The sequence below is a fragment of the Homarus americanus genome, unplaced genomic scaffold, assembly GCF_018991925.1.
Source record: "Homarus americanus isolate GMGI-L3 unplaced genomic scaffold, GMGI_Hamer_2.0 scaffold44579, whole genome shotgun sequence".
Classification (NCBI taxonomy): Eukaryota; Metazoa; Arthropoda; class Malacostraca; order Decapoda; family Nephropidae; genus Homarus; species Homarus americanus.
Window position 1 is genome coordinate 19,897 of NW_024740787.1, and position 20,118 is coordinate 40,014.

General features: G+C 42.0%; 2 protein-coding genes across 3 annotated transcripts in view; both read right to left on the reverse strand.

Annotated features, from left to right (window-relative positions):
• Window positions 1-594: 594 nt before the first annotated feature.
• The window catches only part of LOC121875526 (paramyosin, long form-like), an 86,221-nt gene continuing 66,697 nt past the window's right edge, over window positions 595-20,118 (reverse strand). For both annotated transcript variants that reach the window (XM_042380095.1, XM_042380094.1), the window contains exons 12-17: window positions 9,023-9,218; window positions 8,604-8,732; window positions 6,770-6,934; window positions 6,421-6,627; window positions 4,878-5,078; window positions 595-2,956 (exon numbers count right to left, since the gene is read on the reverse strand). In XM_042380095.1, coding sequence (XP_042236029.1) covers window positions 2,759-2,956; window positions 4,878-5,078; window positions 6,421-6,627; window positions 6,770-6,934; window positions 8,604-8,732; window positions 9,023-9,218 — 1,096 coding nt within the window. In that variant the 3' untranslated portion in view covers window positions 595-2,758. The remainder of the gene's footprint in view (window positions 2,957-4,877; window positions 5,079-6,420; window positions 6,628-6,769; window positions 6,935-8,603; window positions 8,733-9,022; window positions 9,219-20,118) is intronic.
• On the reverse strand, window positions 16,186-18,792 carry LOC121875527. Its single transcript, XM_042380096.1, has one exon. The coding sequence runs from the start codon at window positions 18,563-18,565 to the stop codon at window positions 16,922-16,924; it is 1,644 nt and encodes a 547-aa protein (XP_042236030.1). The 5' UTR covers window positions 18,566-18,792; the 3' UTR covers window positions 16,186-16,921.

The window sequence follows — 20,118 nt, forward strand, 5'->3', positions numbered from 1 at the left end:
CGGGAGACAACAAGGTTGGAGTGAAGAAGATGTAACAAGTTCTCTGGCTAAAGAAGAGAAGAGAAGGATGGAACTGGCTGGCCGGTGGCGACGCATGGCTGTCCTGGCTGCCCATCACCCCTCTGTCTCGCCTGCCCGAAGATTTACTGAGGTCACCCTTAATAGCAAACAGGAGGCATTATAAGTCGTGTAGACATAAACACAAAACGTTGAATTACTTTTTATCATATTAACCCAACATTGGGAGAAGTTACTGCTAGCAAAGATTCCTAATTCCTAACAAAAACTTACCACAGAAAATAAAATATTTATCTAAAGACTTAATAGACCATTAATATATTTAACGCCCAACTGTCTGCCTCTAAAGAGCACGTACATAAACTATCAATTTTTGTTCTTACGTTTTTAAATTACATTTAATAAAGTGATATTTCCAGTGATGTGATTTTATATTGTTTTTCTTAGTCAAACTTTTGCAAAGCTTTAGGTTTTATGAGTATCTGAAAAAATTACATTGTTACATTCTCTTACGGATCAGTTCTGGATTACGTAGGGATTTCATTTTGATGTTAATGGAGCAATAAAACTATTAGGAAGACCAAGCTCTTTTATTGACTTTCTAATAATGGCGTTGATCCCGCAGGATCAACAATAGCGTTACAATACACAACAATACCACGAACCACCACATGCACAACTTATGTTCTGTGTACCCCAGGAAGAGTGTTACGTTCATTACAAGAGAAAGTCTTAAGAGCTGTCGGGAATACAGACACGTTGAAACACGTTATCTCCGTCTACTACAAGCTACACAGTGGTACCTACAGTTTATAGTAGTCTTCCAGATATGGGATTTTTAGGAATAAAAAATATTAAAATTGCAAGTCACCCTCCCATTATTTTATATTTAAGTATCACGATGTCATCTTTATACATGATATATTAGTGACTGTTAGCGTTGTACTGTAGGCCTACAGCTGAAAGATCGACTAGCGGAGGGTGAACAATGTAAACAGGGTAAGATGAGACGTCAGTCAGAACATAGGAAGAGAAAGGTATGAAGGGTGAAATTTATAATCTGATTTCATTTATAAATTCTGAGCACGAATCTTCAGGCAATGTTTGAATTCAACTTAAGAGTAATACATCGATAACACACGAATATTTTTTCCACATCACAGAGTCTCGGACCAAACGCTCATAAATAGCGTGAGAATCCTTTAAATCCAAACAAGAGATATAAGAGAAGTTTAGCTAGCTTTATCATGTGAGAACTTGGACTCTCTAATGCAGTATAGTGCAGCAGAGTCGTACACAAAGGAAAACATATTGTTTGTTCTATAACTGAAGTATGTTAATAATTATCTCACGAGTGGTGTTAGTAGGAGCATGAGAAGTTGAAGCAGTCACCCTTACAATGTGTGTGTGTGTGTTCAAGCTGCCCAAAGCCTCACTTCATTACTCGTCAAGTTGAATCTTTTAACAACACATCGATACACTGTACCCAATATTAGTCCGTTCTCCTGTAGGCTAAGATACCACGTTTTATTGTATAGTCAACTACTAAAGTTCGTTCACCTCTCTTCCTGAACCACGCAACCCGAGATTCAGGTTCGGGATCCCGAAGTAGTATACTGATACATTATTTTGACCATAAATGCTTCGGATTCATGAGTCTGAATCTCGGGTTTCGTGGTTCAGAAGGAGAGGCGATCGAACTTTAGAAGTTGACTGCACAGTAAGCTGACAGTAAGATTCAGTAGAGAGTGAGCGAGGGAGTGTCTGAACTTGTGGTATACCGCCGGGTGTTGTGGTTAGGGACTGTGGGCAAGACAGTGTATATCCCAGCCACACTACTCATCCGACACTGATAAACTTAACCCCGAAACCTAACACCAGTAATTCTTGAAATTCTTAGTATGGAATATAGATCAACTTGTTTATATTCACAACTAATTACATTTTACACACATGTTAAACTAGGGGGTGAGTCACTCCAACCTCCTGACAGTGGGCCAGAGGCGGGAGTGTGACCTTGGTCATAGTTCAGTGTCCGAGGCATCCCTGCCGTTTGCTACACTAGATCCAGAGTAATGTTCTCCTCGCAGTGTCTCACTTGCAAGGTAAGATACACAATACTTTATGTGGTTGTTTGTCGTTTGTTCCTTTCCCTTAACTACCGATTTGTTATTATCCTGACTCTAATGTAGCAAGTAATTCTGCATACCATATAAAAATCTCAACTGTTTTAAATGATTCCCATGTAGAATTTCATGGTATATAACAGTCAGTATGGGCGTGAACCTCCCCGACGAGACGCCCAAGTCATATAGGAGATCTATCATAAGTCAGAATAAACGCCCTAAACACAACATGTGGTCAGGCAGGACACACCTTCGCTGCACCCGACCTACTGCAGTGGACAGGCTTCCTAAGCAATAGTACTCACACTCTCTGGCGTATGACAAATCGTTTATTGTGTCCATTTTTTTTACAATCTAATCAGCACATTGTGATAGTAGGAAGAATTACAAACATTTTTCTGTTACAATATAATTGGGCGGATGTTCTAAAAATGATTCGTCTTACATTTGTTACGAGTTAGTATTAATTTTAACATATATAGATTCTTAGAATAACAATCTCTATGAATAGAGAGATTGAATATGTCTATCACGTTTAAGAAAATAGACAAGATAATATGTTATTATTGAAGTGGGTGTTTCGGGTGACTGAGTGAGGCGGGGGGAAGGGGCCTCTACTGCTGGGAGACAGTCTCCTTGACAATGACGGTCTCGCCACTGGGCAACTGCGTGGTTTGGCAGGTGACGAAGGTGCGGTGCTTAGCGCGGATCATGCTCAGGCTGCTCTCAGCTGTCTCTGCGCGCTCCTCAGCAGCCTCCAACTCTCGCTGGAACCTGCGCACGCGGGTCAGGTTGGTCGATGACACGGACTCCTGAAAAACGGCGATAATACAATACAGGTAAACATCCTATAACGGCAGATGTAAACATCCCTGTATAGAGAATTGTGTTTGTTTGTGCTACAGCTCTACAAGGAGTTGCGTCTGTGGTTGTGCTACAGCTCTACAAGGAGTTGTGTCTGTGGTTGTGCTACAGCTCTACAAGGAGTTGTGCTACAGCTCTACAAGGAGTTGCGTCTGTAGTTGTGCTACAGCTCTACAAGGAGTTGTGCTACAGCTCTACAAGGGGTTGTGTCTGTGGTTGTGTTACAGCTCTACAAGGAGTTGTGTCTGTGGTTGTGCTACAGCTCTACAAGGAGTTGTGTCTGTGGTTGTGCTACAGCTCTACAAGGAGTTGTGTCTGTGGTTGTGTTACAGCTCTACAAGGAGTTGTGTCTGTGGTTGTGTTACAGCTCTACAAGGAGTTGTGTCTGTTGTGCTGCTCTGTTGGTTGTGCTCTACAAGGAGTTGTGTCTGTAGTTGTGCTACAGCTCTACAAGGAGTTGCGTCTGTAGTTGTGCTACAGCTCTACAAGGAGTTGCGTCTGTGGTTGTGTACAGCTACAGCTCTACAGGAGTGTCTGTCTGTGGTTGTGCTACAGCTCTACAAGGAGTTGTGTCTGTAGTTGTGCTACAGCTCTACAAGGAGTTGTGTCTGTGGTGTGTGCTACAGCTCTACAAGGAGTTGCGTCTGTAGTTGTGCTACAGCTCTACAAGGAGTTGTGTCTGTGGTGTGTACAGCTCTACAAGGACTGTAGTTGTGCTCTACAAGGAGTTGCGTCTGTGGTTGTGCTACAGCTCTACAAGGAGTTGTGTCTGTGGTTGTGCTACAGCTCTACAAGGAGTTGTGTCTGTAGTTGTGCTACAGCTCTACAAGGAGTTGTGTCTGTGGTTGTGCTACAGCTCTACAAGGAGTTGCGTCTGTAGTTGTGCTACAGCTCTACAAGGAGTTGTGTCTGTAGTTGTGCTACAGCTCTACAAGGAGTTGCGTCTGTAGTTGTGCTACAGCTCTACAAGGAGTTGTGTCTGTGGTTGTGTTACAGCTCTACAAGGAGTTGTGTCTGTGGTTGTGCTACAGCTCTACAAGGAGTTGTGTCTGTAGTTGTGTTACAGCTCCACAAGGAGTTGTGTCTGTAGTTGTGTTACAGCTCTACAAGGAGTTGTGTCTGTGGTTGTGTTACAGCTCTACAAGGAGTTGTGTCTGTGGTTGTGCTACAGCTCTACAAGGAGTTGCGTCTGTAGTTGTGCTACAGCTCTACAAGGAGTTGTGTCTGTGGTTGTGTTACAGCTCTACAAGGAGTTGTGTCTGTGGTTGTGTTACAGTTCTACAAGGAGTTGTGTCTGTGGTTGTGTTACAGCTCTACAAGGAGTTGTGTCTGTGGTTGTGTTACAGTTCTACAAGGAGTTGTGTCTGTGGTTGTGTTACAGCTCTACAAGGAGTTGTGTCTGTGGTTGTGTTACAGCTCTACAAGGAGTTGTGTCTGTGGTTGTGTTACAGCTCTACAAGGAGTTGTGTCTGTGGTTGTGTTACAGCTCAACAAGGAGTTGTGTCTGTGGTTGTGTTACAGTTCTACAAGGAGTTGCGTATGTAGTTGTGCTACAGCTCTACAAGGAGTTGTGTCTGTGGTTGATAGACACTTGGAGAAAGATGTTTTAGAGACTGTGATACAGAGTTGCAGCATTAGGATATTTCAGAGGCTGTAATACACATGCAGCAATAGCATGTTTTGAAGGTTACGTTACAGCCAATCCAAAAAGACGCGTTCTGTATTGATTGGGTTGGGTTGGTCTTCCGATTAAGGATGTTTGAGGGAATTGTCCAGTACAGACGTTCAGGAGAATGTTTAGTGTGTGCTAACAAGTTAAAGTTTTAAATAAAGGTAAACAGTATTATTTTTCCAAACTGTGATACAAACCTGTTCATTGAGCTGGCGCTTGTAAACATTGATCTTCTCGTAAGTCTTGTCGAGTGTCTCCTGCAGTATCTGAATGTTCTTGTGGTCCTCTTCGCACTGCAGAACCAGCTCCTTCACATTACGCTCCTTCTTCCTCAGGCACTTGATGGTCTCCACGTGGCGGCGCTGCTCCTCATCCAGGGCCAGCTCCAAGTCGTGAACCTGATCAAAGATATGATTTAGTGTTGATTGATTATGTTAATGTAGAGTCGCTCAAAAACTCTGTCTTTACTGGGGTGGTCGATGAATTTCTGTAGGGTTGTCAGAATCCTTCCTTCCGTTGTCACATTGTCTCACACAAAATCGTAAAGATACTTTTTGGAGCGAGTTACCAGAGATTGTGTGTGCTTCCCTGAATGATAACTTCGTGTGAGAGTTTCCCTGAAATTGATTATGGTACTTACATCCCTGGCGACGCAACAGCTTAGGTCGTATGTTGGAGAGTGTCATATGAGGGCTTCTGTGAGTCAAGTACTATCTGGGAGTTTTGTGCTAACAGCACTACACAACATACACTGCGTCAACGCTATACAGCATACTCTGACTGTGTCAACGCTACATAACATACACTGCGTCAACGCTACACAACATACTCTGACTGTTTCAACGCTACATAAAATACTCTGCGTCAACGCATCATACTCTGACTGTGTCAACGCTACATAACATACTCTGCGTCAATGCTACACAACATACTCTGACTGTGTCAACGCTACATAACATACTCTGCGTCAACGCTACACAACATACTCTGACTGTCAACGCTACATAACATACTCTGCGTCAACGCATCATACTCTCTCAACGCTACATAACATACTCTGTGTGCTACATAACATACTCTGCGTCAACGCTACACATCATACTCTGACTGTGTCAACGCTACAACACATACACTGCGTCAACGCTACACAACATACTCTGACTGCATCAACGCTATGCAACATACTTTGAATGCATCAACGCTACATAACATACTCTGACTGCATCAACGCTATGCAACATACTTTGACTGCATCAACGCTACACAACATACAATGACTGCATCAACGCTACACAACATACTCTGCGTCAATGCTACACAACATACTCTGACTGCATCAACGCTACATAACATACTCAGACCGCGTCAACGCTACATAACATACACTGACTGCATCAACGCTACACAACATACAATGACTGCATCAACGCTACACAACATACACTGCGTCAACGCTACACTAGATACTCTGCGCCAACGCTACGCAACATACTCTGACCGCGTTAACGCTAAACAACATACTCTGTCTGCGTCAGCGCTACATAACATACTCTGCGTCAAGGCTACACAACATACCCTGATCTCGTCAAGGCTACACAGCATACCCTGACCTCGTCAAGGCTGCACAACATACCCTGACCTCAAGGCTGCACAACATACCCTGATCTCGTCAAGGCTACACAGCATACCCTGACCTCAAGGCTGCACAACATACCCTGACCTCAAGGCTGCACAACATACCCTGCCCTCCAGCTTGGACACCATCCTCTTGGTGCTGGCGAGGGAGTTGGCCTCGACGTTCTCAATGCGGATGGTGAGATTCTTGACCTCGACCTCGAGAGACTTCTTGATGGACTCGATCTTGACGTAACGCTCAGACTCCTCGTGCAGTAGTTCGATGGTTCGCTTCAGCTCAATGGTGGTCTTGCTCAGCCTCTCTTCGCTCAGCTGTGGACACAACCACACGTTTAGACAGTTGCTGACACAACCAAATATAAACCAACATACTCTAAGGTTTCTGGCAACATAACAATGCTATTTATTTGTTATATACATTATATATAATGAAACTAAGTCAGTTTATACTCACCCTAAATTCCTTGCTGACTTCATCGTAGTCCCCAGCGATGACACACAGTTCCTGCTCGAGCTTAGCCTTGGCGTTGCTGATGTTCACGTTGATGGTGGTCAAGTCCTTGAGGCGTGCGGACGCTTCCTCGTATTGCATCTCTACAGAGCGGCGACCTCGGATAGCCTGCAGGAAGTAACATTACAGTGAACTACACAACAGAGACCTGCAGGGTGTTGCCGCTCTATGAACTAGCATCATTAAGAAGAAATTGACTGATGCATCATTTGTGTAATGAGTCAAACCTTTGCTATTATTGTCAAGAGATGCCACTACATCACAAAAAGCTTAATAGAAACTAGTTATGATGACTGCCTTACAGTAAACATAGAAAGTGTCATTTCAAAAGCTATGAAAATAGTACTCGGCCTAAAAACTGAAATGGTCCCGACGAGCGGTGTGAGTACATGTGTCGCTTGTTGGAACTCACTAAATTGGTGTGGTGAGTGCAAAGAGCGTTTATGATGCACTAAGTTATGTATTCCTGCTTCTATATTATATATAGATTGAGAGTAATGTTTGCATAACCTGTACAATAAAGATCACTTCATTTATGACGACAGGTGTGATGAAAGTAATACTGTGGTTAATGACAGGTGTAGTCAAAGTAATACTGTGGTTAATGACAGGTGTACTGAAAGTAATACTGTGGTTTATGACAGGTGTAGTCAAAGTAATACTGTGGTTAATGACAGGTGTAGTCAAAGTAATACTGTGGTTAATGACAGGTGTAGTGAAAGTAATACTGTGGTTAATGACAGGTGTAGTGAAAGTAACACTGTGGTTAATGACAGGTGTAGTTAAAGTAATACTTTGGTTAATGACAGGTGTAGTCAAAGTAATACTGTGGTTAATGACAGGTGTAGTCAAAGTAATACTGTGGTTAATGACAGGTGTAGTTAAAGTAATACATAGGTGTAGTCCTGTACAAGTAAAGATGACACTTCTGTGGTTAATGACAGGTGTAGTCAAAGTAATACTGTGGTTAATGACAGGTGTAGTCAAGTAATACTGTGGTTAATGACAAAGTAATACTGTGGTTAATGACAGGTGTATGTAATACAGGTGTAGTCAAAGTAATACTGTGGTTAATGACAGGTGTACTGAAAGTAATACTGTGGTTAATGACAGGTGTAGTCAAAGTAATACTGTGGTTAATGACAGGTGTAGTCAAAGTAATACTGTGGTTAATGACAGGTGTAGTCAAAGTAATACTGTGGTTAATGACAGGTGTAGTAAAGTAATACTGTGGTTAATGACAGGTGTAGTCAAAGTAATACTGTGGTTAATGACATGTAGTCAAAGTAATACTGTGGTTAATGACAGTGAAAGTAAACTGTGGTTAATGACTGTGGTTAATGACAGGTGTAGTCAAAGTAATACTGTGGTTAATGACAGGTGTAGTCAAAGTAATACTGTGGTTAATGACAGGTGTAGTCAAAGTAATACTGTGGTTAATGACAGGTGTAGTCAAAGTAATACTGTGGTTAATGACAGGTGTAGTTAAAGTAATACTTTGGTTAATGACAGGTGTAGTCAAAGTAATACTGTGGTTAATGACAGGTGTAGTCAAAGTAATACTGTGGTTAATGACAGGTGTAGTCAAAGTAATACTGTGGTTAATGACAGGTGTAGTCAAAGTAATACTGTGGTTAATGACAGGTGTATTCAAAGTAGTACTGTGATTAATGTCAGGTGTGGTGAAGTATACAATGATTCACGACAGGTGTGATGAAAATAATACTGTAATTAACAACAGGTGTGGTTAGTGAAGCTAAAGATAATAAGAACTTACACCGTCGAGGTTGGCGCGGGCCTCCTCGTACTCTGCTGTAAGGCTCTGGAGGCGACGCTGGGCCACACCGTACTGGTCCAGGGTCTGCTGAAGTTGACGCTGCAGCTCGTCGTAGTGGGCTTGTAGTTCCTGCCAGGGAAGAAACCGCTTGTGTTAGTTACTTCCTTCTTCGCCCCTCTCTCTCATATTGCTATATGTACATACATTGTCAAAATCTCCTTTTGTCGCCATCTCTTTATCCACCTAACCTAACCATGTTTTCTTATGGGAATTACACCTTGCTGAAGGTGTATCCACGTTGTCTGACATCATAAGTTGACAGAGGAATGTTGAAGCTATGGACTGACAGAAAAAGGGAAATTGGGAAACCAGGTGATATAAGCCCTTGCTATTCTAAACGCCTCACTTATAAAATTTACCTGAAGGGAGATGCCCTGCCTCTTGACCGTCTTCTGGAGGTCAATGTTGGACTTGTTGGCTGTGTCGAGGGTCATCTCAAGCTCGGTAATAGTCACCTGCATCTTCTTCTTGATCTTGGTCACCTCGGACTTGAGGCGAGTCTCAGCCTCTACAACGCGGGCATTCAGGTTGTCTACCTCTATCGCCATCTGCTTACTGCGGGTGGAAGAGGAGGTCGGTTAGTATCCAACATCAGAAGGAAAGTAAAGTAACTTACTGTGTATGATACAAATATAGGGCGTCGGGACCTCGTAAGTGTTGGTCTGGGGAATGTCTTTGGAAGTTTCCTAAACCAAGTGAATTAAGTTAAAACAAACGAGACCAGACGATAATGACAACGAGAATATAACCTAACACAATCATTGGTGATCAAAGTAAAAGAAATAACAGTGGAACATAGATAAAGCAAAATATAATATCACATATAATCTGCAAATCTTATCCTTTTCCCAAAATACTTACGCGACACACGTCATCAATGTCTCGTGTTTCCGTCCCATAACCTAATCTGTCTTGCATCTGATCCAACAAGAACTTAATATATTATTCTTTACTAACGCCAACTCCCAAATATGCTGGCACTGTAAGACTCTGCAGCCGTTGGCATTCACTATAATAAATCAGAACAAAACTCTCTGCATTTATTTCCATTTCTCTTATTTTCTCTTAAAGTGTGTTCAACAACCGTCTAAGACCAATGGTGAAAAGAAGAAAAATCTCCCCCCAAAAAGACGTGACACAAGTTAGGGTATTTATGTCACAAATGAATGGCTGTGGACAACACCGGGACGTCCTCTTGCCAAGATCCTTATTGTTGATAAAGTCACTTGTGAAACACCTTTAAAACGATGCCAAAACCTATTTCCAGATTATTTAAATTATTTTTAATTCTTGTGAATTGTCGCTACAGTGTGTGTACTTGTATGTGATGGGTAAAATATGTAGTCGCTACATCCCTACACCTAATAATAATAATAATAATAATAATAATAATAATAATAATAATAATAATAATTAACGGTTTATTGAAAAAGTGCTGCAGCCCGAAGGCTGAAAATATACATTAGACAAAAGTTTTCATTACTGATAGGAGAAGGAACATGAATTGAACAAACAAATTATTATAGTTTACAGCTGATGGTCTGGGCTGGTCTGTGTGAGTGTGTGTGTGTGTAATAATAATAATAATAATAATTAACGGTTTATTGAAAGGTCTTGGCAGCCAGAAGGCTGAAAATATACAGTTACATATTTGGGGAATGGGTTACGAATTATGTGTGTGTGTGTGTGTGTGTGTGTGTGTGTGTGTGTGTGAAACTAGCATAGATCGGTAAAATAGTATAAATGTAAACATTAATAAGAAAGAAAGGGAGGGAGAGCAGGTTGTTCAGCAATGTGTAGTAATGGGAGGGTAAGAACAAGCTATGTTTAGAGAGTGCTTGTCACACTTGCCCTCGTGCCGTGCCGGCCAGGCTACTACCTCGCCATATCTTGGTGGACACAAATAGTCGTTGGGGCCACACCTCAATCACTGATATATTAGTATCCGCTAATGGAAGCAAACAACGCTTGACTCACGCCCAGATATATCATACCAGATAGGAACAAAGGAAGAGATGGAGTTTCGTAATTAATGGAACACGTGGTTGTTTTCACACTTAGAACATCCGCAGTAAGCGATGAGTTCTCATATGATGCTGTTGTTTGTGGGATGGTCGCTCTTCAGGCGCCGCCCACCCAACGAGCGACTACTGTACTGTACTGTAAAATCGACATTTGTTCTGCTGTGTAGTTAGAATTCTGACATCGTTTCTTTTCCAATTTAAAATCAAGTTTTCGTCTAAACGTGTGATTATTGTCACCTCGAGATCAAATATGTGGACCTTTTCGAACATGTTTTCTTGTTATATGAATCTCTGTATTAAAAGGTATCAATTTTATGAGAATCAATTTTCATCAAATGCCGTAAGAGACGACAACTATGACAGAGAATACATGAACGTAGTTAATTTTAAGATCACGTCGCATACGTTAAATTGTAGTAGACTTTGTGGCAGCCTCCTGATGCCTATGACTCCAACATACTCATCACCTCCCAAAGCTGGTGAGCTGTGGCAACTCGCACCTACTACCCGACGTTCCAGTATTCATAAGATCACGAATCTGTTCAAGTTAAAAAATAGTTGACAAATACTACTGTACTTATTTAAGCATCTGACGTCATTATCCCCACATCATTAACATAACACTGACATATGACGTTATTATCCCCCATACTGTTATCATAACACTGATATGTCGTCATTATCTCTATACCATTAACATAATACTGGTATATGACGCCACTAGCGCCCGTACCACCAATATAGCATCATTAACATATCAAGTCACTGTCGTCCATAACGTTAAGGTTGTCGTAAAGATTAATCACTAAAGCTCACATGGTCATCAAAGAATATTTCAGTCTAACGTAAGTACAGATATCGATCACAGAGACGAGTTTGATGTTTGTGTAAGCCACACCCCTCAACCTGGCGCCAAGACTTCACCTTCTCCCCCTTACATACATATATACATACATATATACATACATACATACAAACATACTGTATAGTAATAGAAATATATTCGTTAGTATGTCTTCTTGATCATGTTACACACACAGGTCAACACTCCCGTGAGTTTTGTTATTTATTTAGTTTATTAACAATACGAACTGTGCTCATACAGGCTGATCGGAAAGTCCCTGTGCACCTGTTATACCTACACTGTTATATACCTTGTTATACCTACACTGTTATATACCTTGTTATACCTACACTGTTATATACCTTGTTATACCTACACTGTTATATACCTTGTTATACTTACTGTAAATATTGGGAATAACATCCACTTCCAACATTTACTGTCAGTAGAACAAGGTAAATAACTATACTGCATTTGTTAATTATGACGGGTGTACGGACTCTTTGAACACCCTGTAGGTCAGTTGATACGTTCTTCCATTTACAGCATTATTTTTTGTCATCATTTCCCTAATAAAGAAATTATGATTTAGCGACCTTGTGGAAGTTAGAGACGGTGGTAAACGGACAGATGAGCCTCGGTTGTTTAGTTTAGCTTGTAAGGTGTGGCTGAGGAAACATGGAGGTTGACTTGTGTTATATCTGCACACGACGCTGTAGTGACGGGTGCTGGTCGCTTGTGAAGCGGCAAGGTCGCTTCTGTTGGATATTCCCTCATGGCACTGTGCCAAACGCTTTAATGGCACTTTACTGGTACTCCCTGGCACTACCACAAAAACGTGGCCTCCCACGTCTCAGAAATAACAGAGATGGTGTCGTGGCTGTAATATGTAACCCGAACATTTGTATTCTACTGAAGGCAGATGTATATAGGTGGTGGGGGGGGATTGGTTAACGAAAGAAATACGTTTTGGTCAGAAGAAATTAGGTCTTGAATGCTGAGTTTAGGTGAGTGTTGTAGACGAAGCTGATGGGCGGAAGGTTTGATATTGTTTGAGAATTGTTCTGACATGATGCTGAAGCTGAGAAGCCCTTATAGGAAAGTATACAGGTTTGTTTTTTTGTTTTTACAGGCAAGTGCTAGGTTTTGTTACTTGTATATTGAGTATGAGTAAGTTAGGTGTGTGTGTGTGTGTGTGTGTGTGTGTGTAAATCATGTGAGAATCAGAGGTGGGTATCCTAGGTAGGTGACAACGCAGTATAAGAACCACCACTATGGATGTCTTGAATGAGTATCCTGTACACCACGGTTAAGTGCCAAGAGAAGGTGCCACGGGTGGGTGAAACAGGTTTGGTTTGGTATAAGAAGGAGGAAGGTGAGAGGGAGTCATGTACACTGTGGCCCAGTCTGGTGTCTCTGGCCAGGCTTGTACCACACACACACACACACACACACTAGATCCAAAATAGAACTGTACCGGACACTTCCTCGCCCCCACACTGGCCAAACGCCATCTTGTCGTCTTCTAATAAAATAATATTAAGCATTTTACTTTTGTCTTCCATTGTCACTACAACTTAACAGTGAGTAAATTATATAGTTTATGATACCATGATAATACATCGCGTACATCTTATGAATATTTGATACATAATAAAAATGTTGTAGTTTATTCTTGTACCGGTGCTAGTTGCGGTCGCCCTCAACCCCTTTCTCCCCCTCCCGTTGGTTGCGCTAGTGGCGGTGTCTTTTTTGGTAGAAAGGAGGGGTGAAAGAAGATTAGAGGTGGGGGAAGGAAGTTATAGTTCGGAAATTGAAGAAATTTAGGAGGAGGTAAGAGAGGGAGGGCTGGAGGGCTGACCGCCTAGCTAAGCTAATAGTGTGTTAGGGTTGTATCATGGGTTAATTATTGTCTGTTGGTACAGGCACTAAACATCCTACCCTGTCCCATATATGGGTGTGTTGAGGGCCTTATTTCATATTCCGCCGACCCTACTGGCGGATGCTGGTCTAGGGAGGTTGTCTATTGCCTGGTTGTGCTAGTGACGGTGCTAGTAGTCCAGGCTCTCCCTCCGGTTGGATCGAATAAGTCTCACCTTCTTGGTTTACACAACACCATCACTGGTCTGGCCACTTTGTCAACCTTCACACACGACTACACCACTTATTGTTAACCCTGACCTTCCTGACTCTCCTTCACTGTTTACATTGTGCCAGGTGTTCCAAAGTGAACTAGCGACACAACACTGTACTTCAACGAGGTAATTTATTCATAAGTGTATTACTAATCGTAATGTACCGTGAGCAAGTCTTGTAGTTAATCTCTCGTATATTTCTTAAGGATATTTGCCGTATATTTTTAGAGCTCTTCTTCGTATTTTCAAAGAGTTATAAATACACATCAGGAAAAGAGAGAAAGATGTCGTGACTATCTGCTGAGTAGACCTTGAGGAGTGTTAACAGTTTAATATTTATGATGTGGATATGACGTTCACCTTTGTTTTGGTGATTTTGGGTTATAACCGTTCATCCTCGTGGACAGTAATTTACAGTTGTGGACGAAAAGAACTCGGTAGGCAGGGAGGGAGGTAGGGATGGGTAGGGTTGTAGGTGGAAAATAGGCAACGTCACATTGGGGTAGCGGTTAAAGGTGTCCTCAAACATTAAAAAAAAAACGTTTACGGGGTTTTTGTGTTTGTTTTAGTGTAATGAGTTAATTATAGTACATTGTTAGTGTAAGCTTCGCCTGCCTCATAATTAATTTGTGATGGGAAAAGAAAATCGCTTCCAAGTCTCCACCTAACTCTCCCTCAATAACCACAATATATATCTTGAACCTGATTTAGAACGAATGTTAACATGAAGTCGCCCATGAATTACATAAAATATAGACCAGTTAAGAACAGTGTTTTGGGATATTAGAAAACCCCGATAGTTTACCAGAGTCAACAGGGCAGTTAACCTCACCCTATAGAAACCTGCCCCAAGGTACAATCCGGGAGAAGTGTGTCCAGGGCAGATCTCTGTTCACCTGCCCTCTTGTTGGTCCTGTTTATCGTTCTTTTCTCTATAATGTATTTCGAGTAGTATATAATTTGATACGTAATAGGTAAATATTTATATTATAATTTGTTTTCTCTTTTTTTTTCTTCTTTACCTTGATCTTGAGATAATCGGTGGTTTGGTTAGGTTAGGTTATGATGTTTCCAGTCAGATGTTTGGGACTGTGTTTTATAATAACATTTTCTGAGAAGTAGAGACAATTAATTAGATGGAAATAAGAAACTGTGTACAAATAAGGATATGATTGACAGAGGAAGTGTTTGGGCCCCGAGTTGATGTCCACTTGTGTGTGAAGGGTACAGTGAGGTGAAGCGGGAGTAGTAAAGGGTAAAATGTGAAGGGTACAGTGAGGTGAAGTGGGAGTAGTAAAGGGTAAGATGTGAAGGGTACAGTGAGGTGAAGTGGGAGTAGTAAAGGGTAAGATGTGAAGGGTACAGTGAGGTGAAGTGGGAGTAGTAAAGGGTAAGATGTGAAGGGTACAGTGAGGTGAAGTGGGAGTAGTAAAGGGTAAGATGTGAAGGGTACAGTGAGATGAAGTGGGAGTAGTAAAGGGTAAGATGTGAAGGGTACAGTGAGGTGAAGTGGGAGTAGTAAAGGGTAAGATGTGAAGGGTACAGTGAGGTGAAGCGGGAGTCGTAAAGGGTAAGAGACCTGTGACTCACTTTCACTACAGGGAACCAACTTCTGTCCTCCACTGCATAAGAACAGGTATAGAGGCATAAAGGGTGTTGTGTAGTCATATAGAGTCTCTGTGGTGTCGTATAGAGGCATATAGAGTATTGGCGTTTGGGTTAACAAGCAAATGTGATGTAGCTCAGTAAATATTTCTATTGTGATTAACATTGTATTTATTTGTAGTGTGAGATATTTTGGGTGTATTTGTGTTTGAGTTTTTCGGGGTGTATTTGCGTTTGTTTTTGTGATTTTTCTTAGTGTATTTGTTTGTTTGATGGGTATTTTTATGGGGGTGTATTTGTGTTTGTCCGAGTGATTCATCCTCTCTACTTGACGTCACATTGCATCATTGCTGGGTCGGTGTTACCCGGTACAAAATACCTTGAATTCATAGGATTGACAATTTGCAGACTTTCAAAATATCGAAATTCCTTTGTCTTCTTTTTTTGTTTCTTCATTTTTGAAATTTGAGTTTGAGTGCGTAGATTGAGCCCAGGCTTCACCATCCTTGTTCATCTTCTGCGGAATAGCACTTACCCACATATTGTCTTACTCAGAAAAGAATATTAGAGATTATTGATATAAATCCACTTCATATATATACACAGCATTAGCTGGAGTCATCAACAACACAATAAGTTCACTAATAATAATCTTTTGTCTCGTATACTAGCATTGTATATAATGTTCTGATTATTTATATTTCATAAATGAATGTGTGGTGAGAAGAAAAATGTGATAGAGACAGAGAGATATATAATACTAAAGAGGAAATAACTTAACAGAGAGAAGATAAATGGTTGAGCTATAGACCAAGCGAGAGTGAGTGTAGCCCCACCTTTAGCCCGGGCGGGGCGGACACTTGAGGCTATCTTTACACACACCGTCACACAGGTTGTCTGAGTCATACACGGAATTCTGTTTTTTATGAATATTTATTTATATATCATTATAATTATTTTGATATCAATGTGAAACAGAAGAATACACAAGCAAATGCTAAAACATATGATATGCTGCATTGTATATAGTTGTTTGGTTTTTTTTGGAGATGGGGGGGTGATACTTAGAGTAAAAGGCAGTCCACACAAACATTATATGTCTACGATAATGCTGTTGGACCACAAGGATAATATTCTTAAACAATAGTGTCGTAAGAAGTATGATTAAATAATTCGAAAACTTCGTCGATTACTCGTATGAAGATAACACGGAGTTCGTTGTGGCTACACTGAGAGCGAGGGGGCACTTGAGTTCGTTCTGTCAACACTATACGATGTGTCCTTAAAGGGAGATCACATGGTCGTCTTCACTTCACACAATCCTCTTTACATATCACTGCTTGTTGTCAATTATTTCTCAGTTCACTTCATCTTTGGTCATATCATCGTTCACAGACTTCCGTATTGGGTTAAAAAAAAAATGGAAATCAAACTCATCCGGAGGGCATCTAGTTTAAGCTTTGGAGAAACGTGTGTTGAACAAACCCTGGAAGTTTTATGAGCTGCTCTGTAAGACCAACATTACATCTGAGGGGGGTCTTTCTCCTTCTCTTGATTCAATAAGGGCAAAGTAAGTGTTGTCAGGTTGTAATGAGGAGCAGGACGCCGTGGAGGAGTTCCTGACGTAGGCACTGTTGGTGGCGTGGACATCTAGTACCCGAGGAGAGCGTTTCTGGCGCGGGCACGGATAATGGCACATCTAACTCGGTTGCTGAGAGATGGATGCTGTTCGATAGGCTTCCTGGCCCTTAATTCACAGTAATCCTTGTGCGCGTTGGTGTTGATGCTGGATCGGGGCGCCTCCACCTCTGTGTCGATGTCGTAGCGACGTTGACAATTACCCCTGGTTGCCAGAGACTTAGCCATGAAGTCGATGTTCAATTCCGTACGGGAGGGAGGCACTAACAGCTCACAGTCGGCAGTGTCGGGACGAGGCTTAAACACGTTAACAAAACGAGCTCGGCTGTTGATCCTTCGTTGCTCACTAGTGCGAGTACCCAGTTCTCCTGCCTTGTTGAGGACGCGAGCATGAACGTCGGAGATGACTTCCTCGCGCATGAGTGACTCTCTGGGCCTTGTGGTCACTCTTTCACGACTTGGAAAGAGTATAGCTTGTTTGGGCCTTCTGCAACTTCTAAATTCTTCAATTTCATCTTCCTCGATCTCCCGAGCAATGGAGCGAGCACGAGACTGACTCCTGCGAGCAGCAATTTGTGCCTTCAACATGTCGAGTTCAACGTCGCGATCAGGGTTGTACAAGTGCTCCGCCGTCTGCTGCAGCTCCCTCATGCCGTCTACACGGTGACTGAGCCCAAGCACTTCATTGTCGAGACTGCGCAAGCTAGAGCGCAGTGTGTTCCTGGCACTGTCCATTTCTGTGAGATCATTTACACATTCCATCATATTTTTTATTTCCTCTTGACGGCGTATCCTATTTCGAAGAGTCAATTCATGTTCAGCGGGTTCGATTTCCCTAGGGTCCATGGGGGAGGAAGAGAAGGTATCAGCACGTTTGTTGATGCGCTTCATTTGTTCATATATATGATCAATAGTATCCTCGAATTTGTTGTCCAACATCTTCATCTTCTCCTGACGACTGGCCATCACCTGCTCGTGCTCCGTCCTGCTCTGGGCGAGTGTTCTCACTACACTGGCAAACTCGGAAGATAAATCGTCGAGGTAGCGCGGTTTTGGCGTGAGTTCCCTGTAGTCCACGACCTTGACGGGCGTTGGCGAGCGGTAGTTTGTGTCCTCAAACTCGGATGCCTTTTTGTGTAATTTACGATAGTCAACCACATACGATTTCTTGACTAGCTGAACCCACTTCCTTGTCATAGACCAATTGGTGTGTGTTCGTCTCAATACGTTGCTCACGCCTACTGCATCGTTTTGTCTGATCTGTGTGCGGATCTTTTCTCCCTTGTCGATGTATTTATCTATATCATTATTTTGATACCATTTGAACGGCTTATCAGAAGCATATTTTCTCATACATCTCTCCTCCATCAATGGCAGGTGGATGTCGTCCTTGTTCACTGGCAGTCCGTCATCCTTTGCGTCAAGGTAATCTATCATAGGCTGGTAACTATGTATTCCAAAACCAAAATTGTTGGCGTAAACAAACGTGGGAGGTTTTTTCCAAAATGATCCCGGTCGCCTCTTGCTTGCCTTGCGTTCTTTCTGCTCCAACTGGAATAGTTTCTCTGGTAAGGAATCAGACACACCCCCACCTTCTGCTGGTGTTACCTCAATAGCGGGCGGCTCTTCCGCGTTGTCTACCGCGTTGTCTTCCATCTTCCGTTGTTTTCGGTTAGTCGCAAAATTTGGGATACACTTTTATCCAATCAGGACCCGCGCGGGGTGAGCTTCCCTTCCTGTATTCTCAGCAGTGTTGGCTGCCTCGGGTGGGGTAAGTGGAGACCCGAGTTATTAGCTATCAGCACCGCCCACCGCCGCCCTCTGGACAGTGGTGTGTCCTGTTAGCTTATGATCCCAGGCACCGTGGACACTGGCAGTGGGTGGAGGAGCTTTGGCAGGGTGGAGGTGGTATCAGGCCTTCCCCACCTGAAGCATGTCAGGCGCCAGACCCCGGTGGGGGTAGTAATGCTACCCTCAACCAATCACAGCCATCTTCTCTCCCGCACGTATTGTGGGGTGGGAATAACCGGGAGCCTCCAACACCCTCCCAGTGTTCAGCGAAAATGTGGCTTCTTCAAGTATTGATTTCATTATCTCATGCTTTCCAATTAAAGCTCTCAGGTAGGTCTGCGACACTGCTTTACATGTGTGGCGGCAGTGAGTGATTTTTTAAGGTGAGGAATGAATTAAGATATAATGCGGCATATCCTCCCCCAACCCCTTCCCCACTTCACTGGTCAAGTTACATCACCTCTTCCCACCCAAGGCTCTCCTGCACCTGCTACAAGACTCAGCTCGGCCGGACGACGAACCTAATAAATAATTGAGCTGTTGATGAAACCGCGACCATCAACGATCACCAAATGTCCCTGAATTGTAGCAGTTTGTATATTATTATTATTTATTATTATTATTATTATTATTATTATTATTATTATTATTATTATTATTATTATTATTATTATTACTATTATTATTATTATTGCTGTTATTATAAGTGTTATTTTTATTGGGGACTTTTTAGATCCACCAAGGAATAGTAAAGCTAAATATAATTTTGACCAGACGAGGTTACTAACGAATCTGTCAGAAGGTAATAACAGCTATAGCCTTGTGAAGGCGATGATCTGGTTATGGTGTTGATAGTTTTGTTGTGTACAATATAATGCTGTAGTCACCGTCACACAATGCTGTAGCCACCGTAACATAGTGTGATAAATGTTATGGTGTGGTATAGTTGATCAGTTCCGTGACCCTACACTTACATCAGGTCACAGATGGAGTATTACATAAGGTCACAGATGGAGTATTACATCAGGTCACAGATGGAGTATTACATCAGGTCACAGATGGAGTATTACATAAGGTCACAGATGGAGTATTACATCAGGTCACAGATGGAGTATTACATCGGGTTACAGATGGAATATTACATCAGGTCACAGATGGAGTATTACATCAGGTCACAGATGGAGTATTACATCAGGTCACAGATGGAGTATTACATCAGGTCACAGATGGAGTATTACATCAGGTCACAGATGGAATATTACATCAGGTCACAGATGGAGTATTACATCAGGTCACAGATGGAGTATTACATCAGGTCACAGATGGAGTATTACATCTATACGTTCCCCAAATCTCACATAAGAACAATAAAAATAAACTTGCACAATTACTTAAACATAGAATAGCCATTGGGAGCG

What these genes read in the sequence shown, in the direction of transcription:
- LOC121875527 (XM_042380096.1), bottom strand. Translation starts at nt 18,565, where the DNA reads ATGGAAGACAACGCGGTAGACAACGCGGAAGAGCCGCCCGCTATTGAG.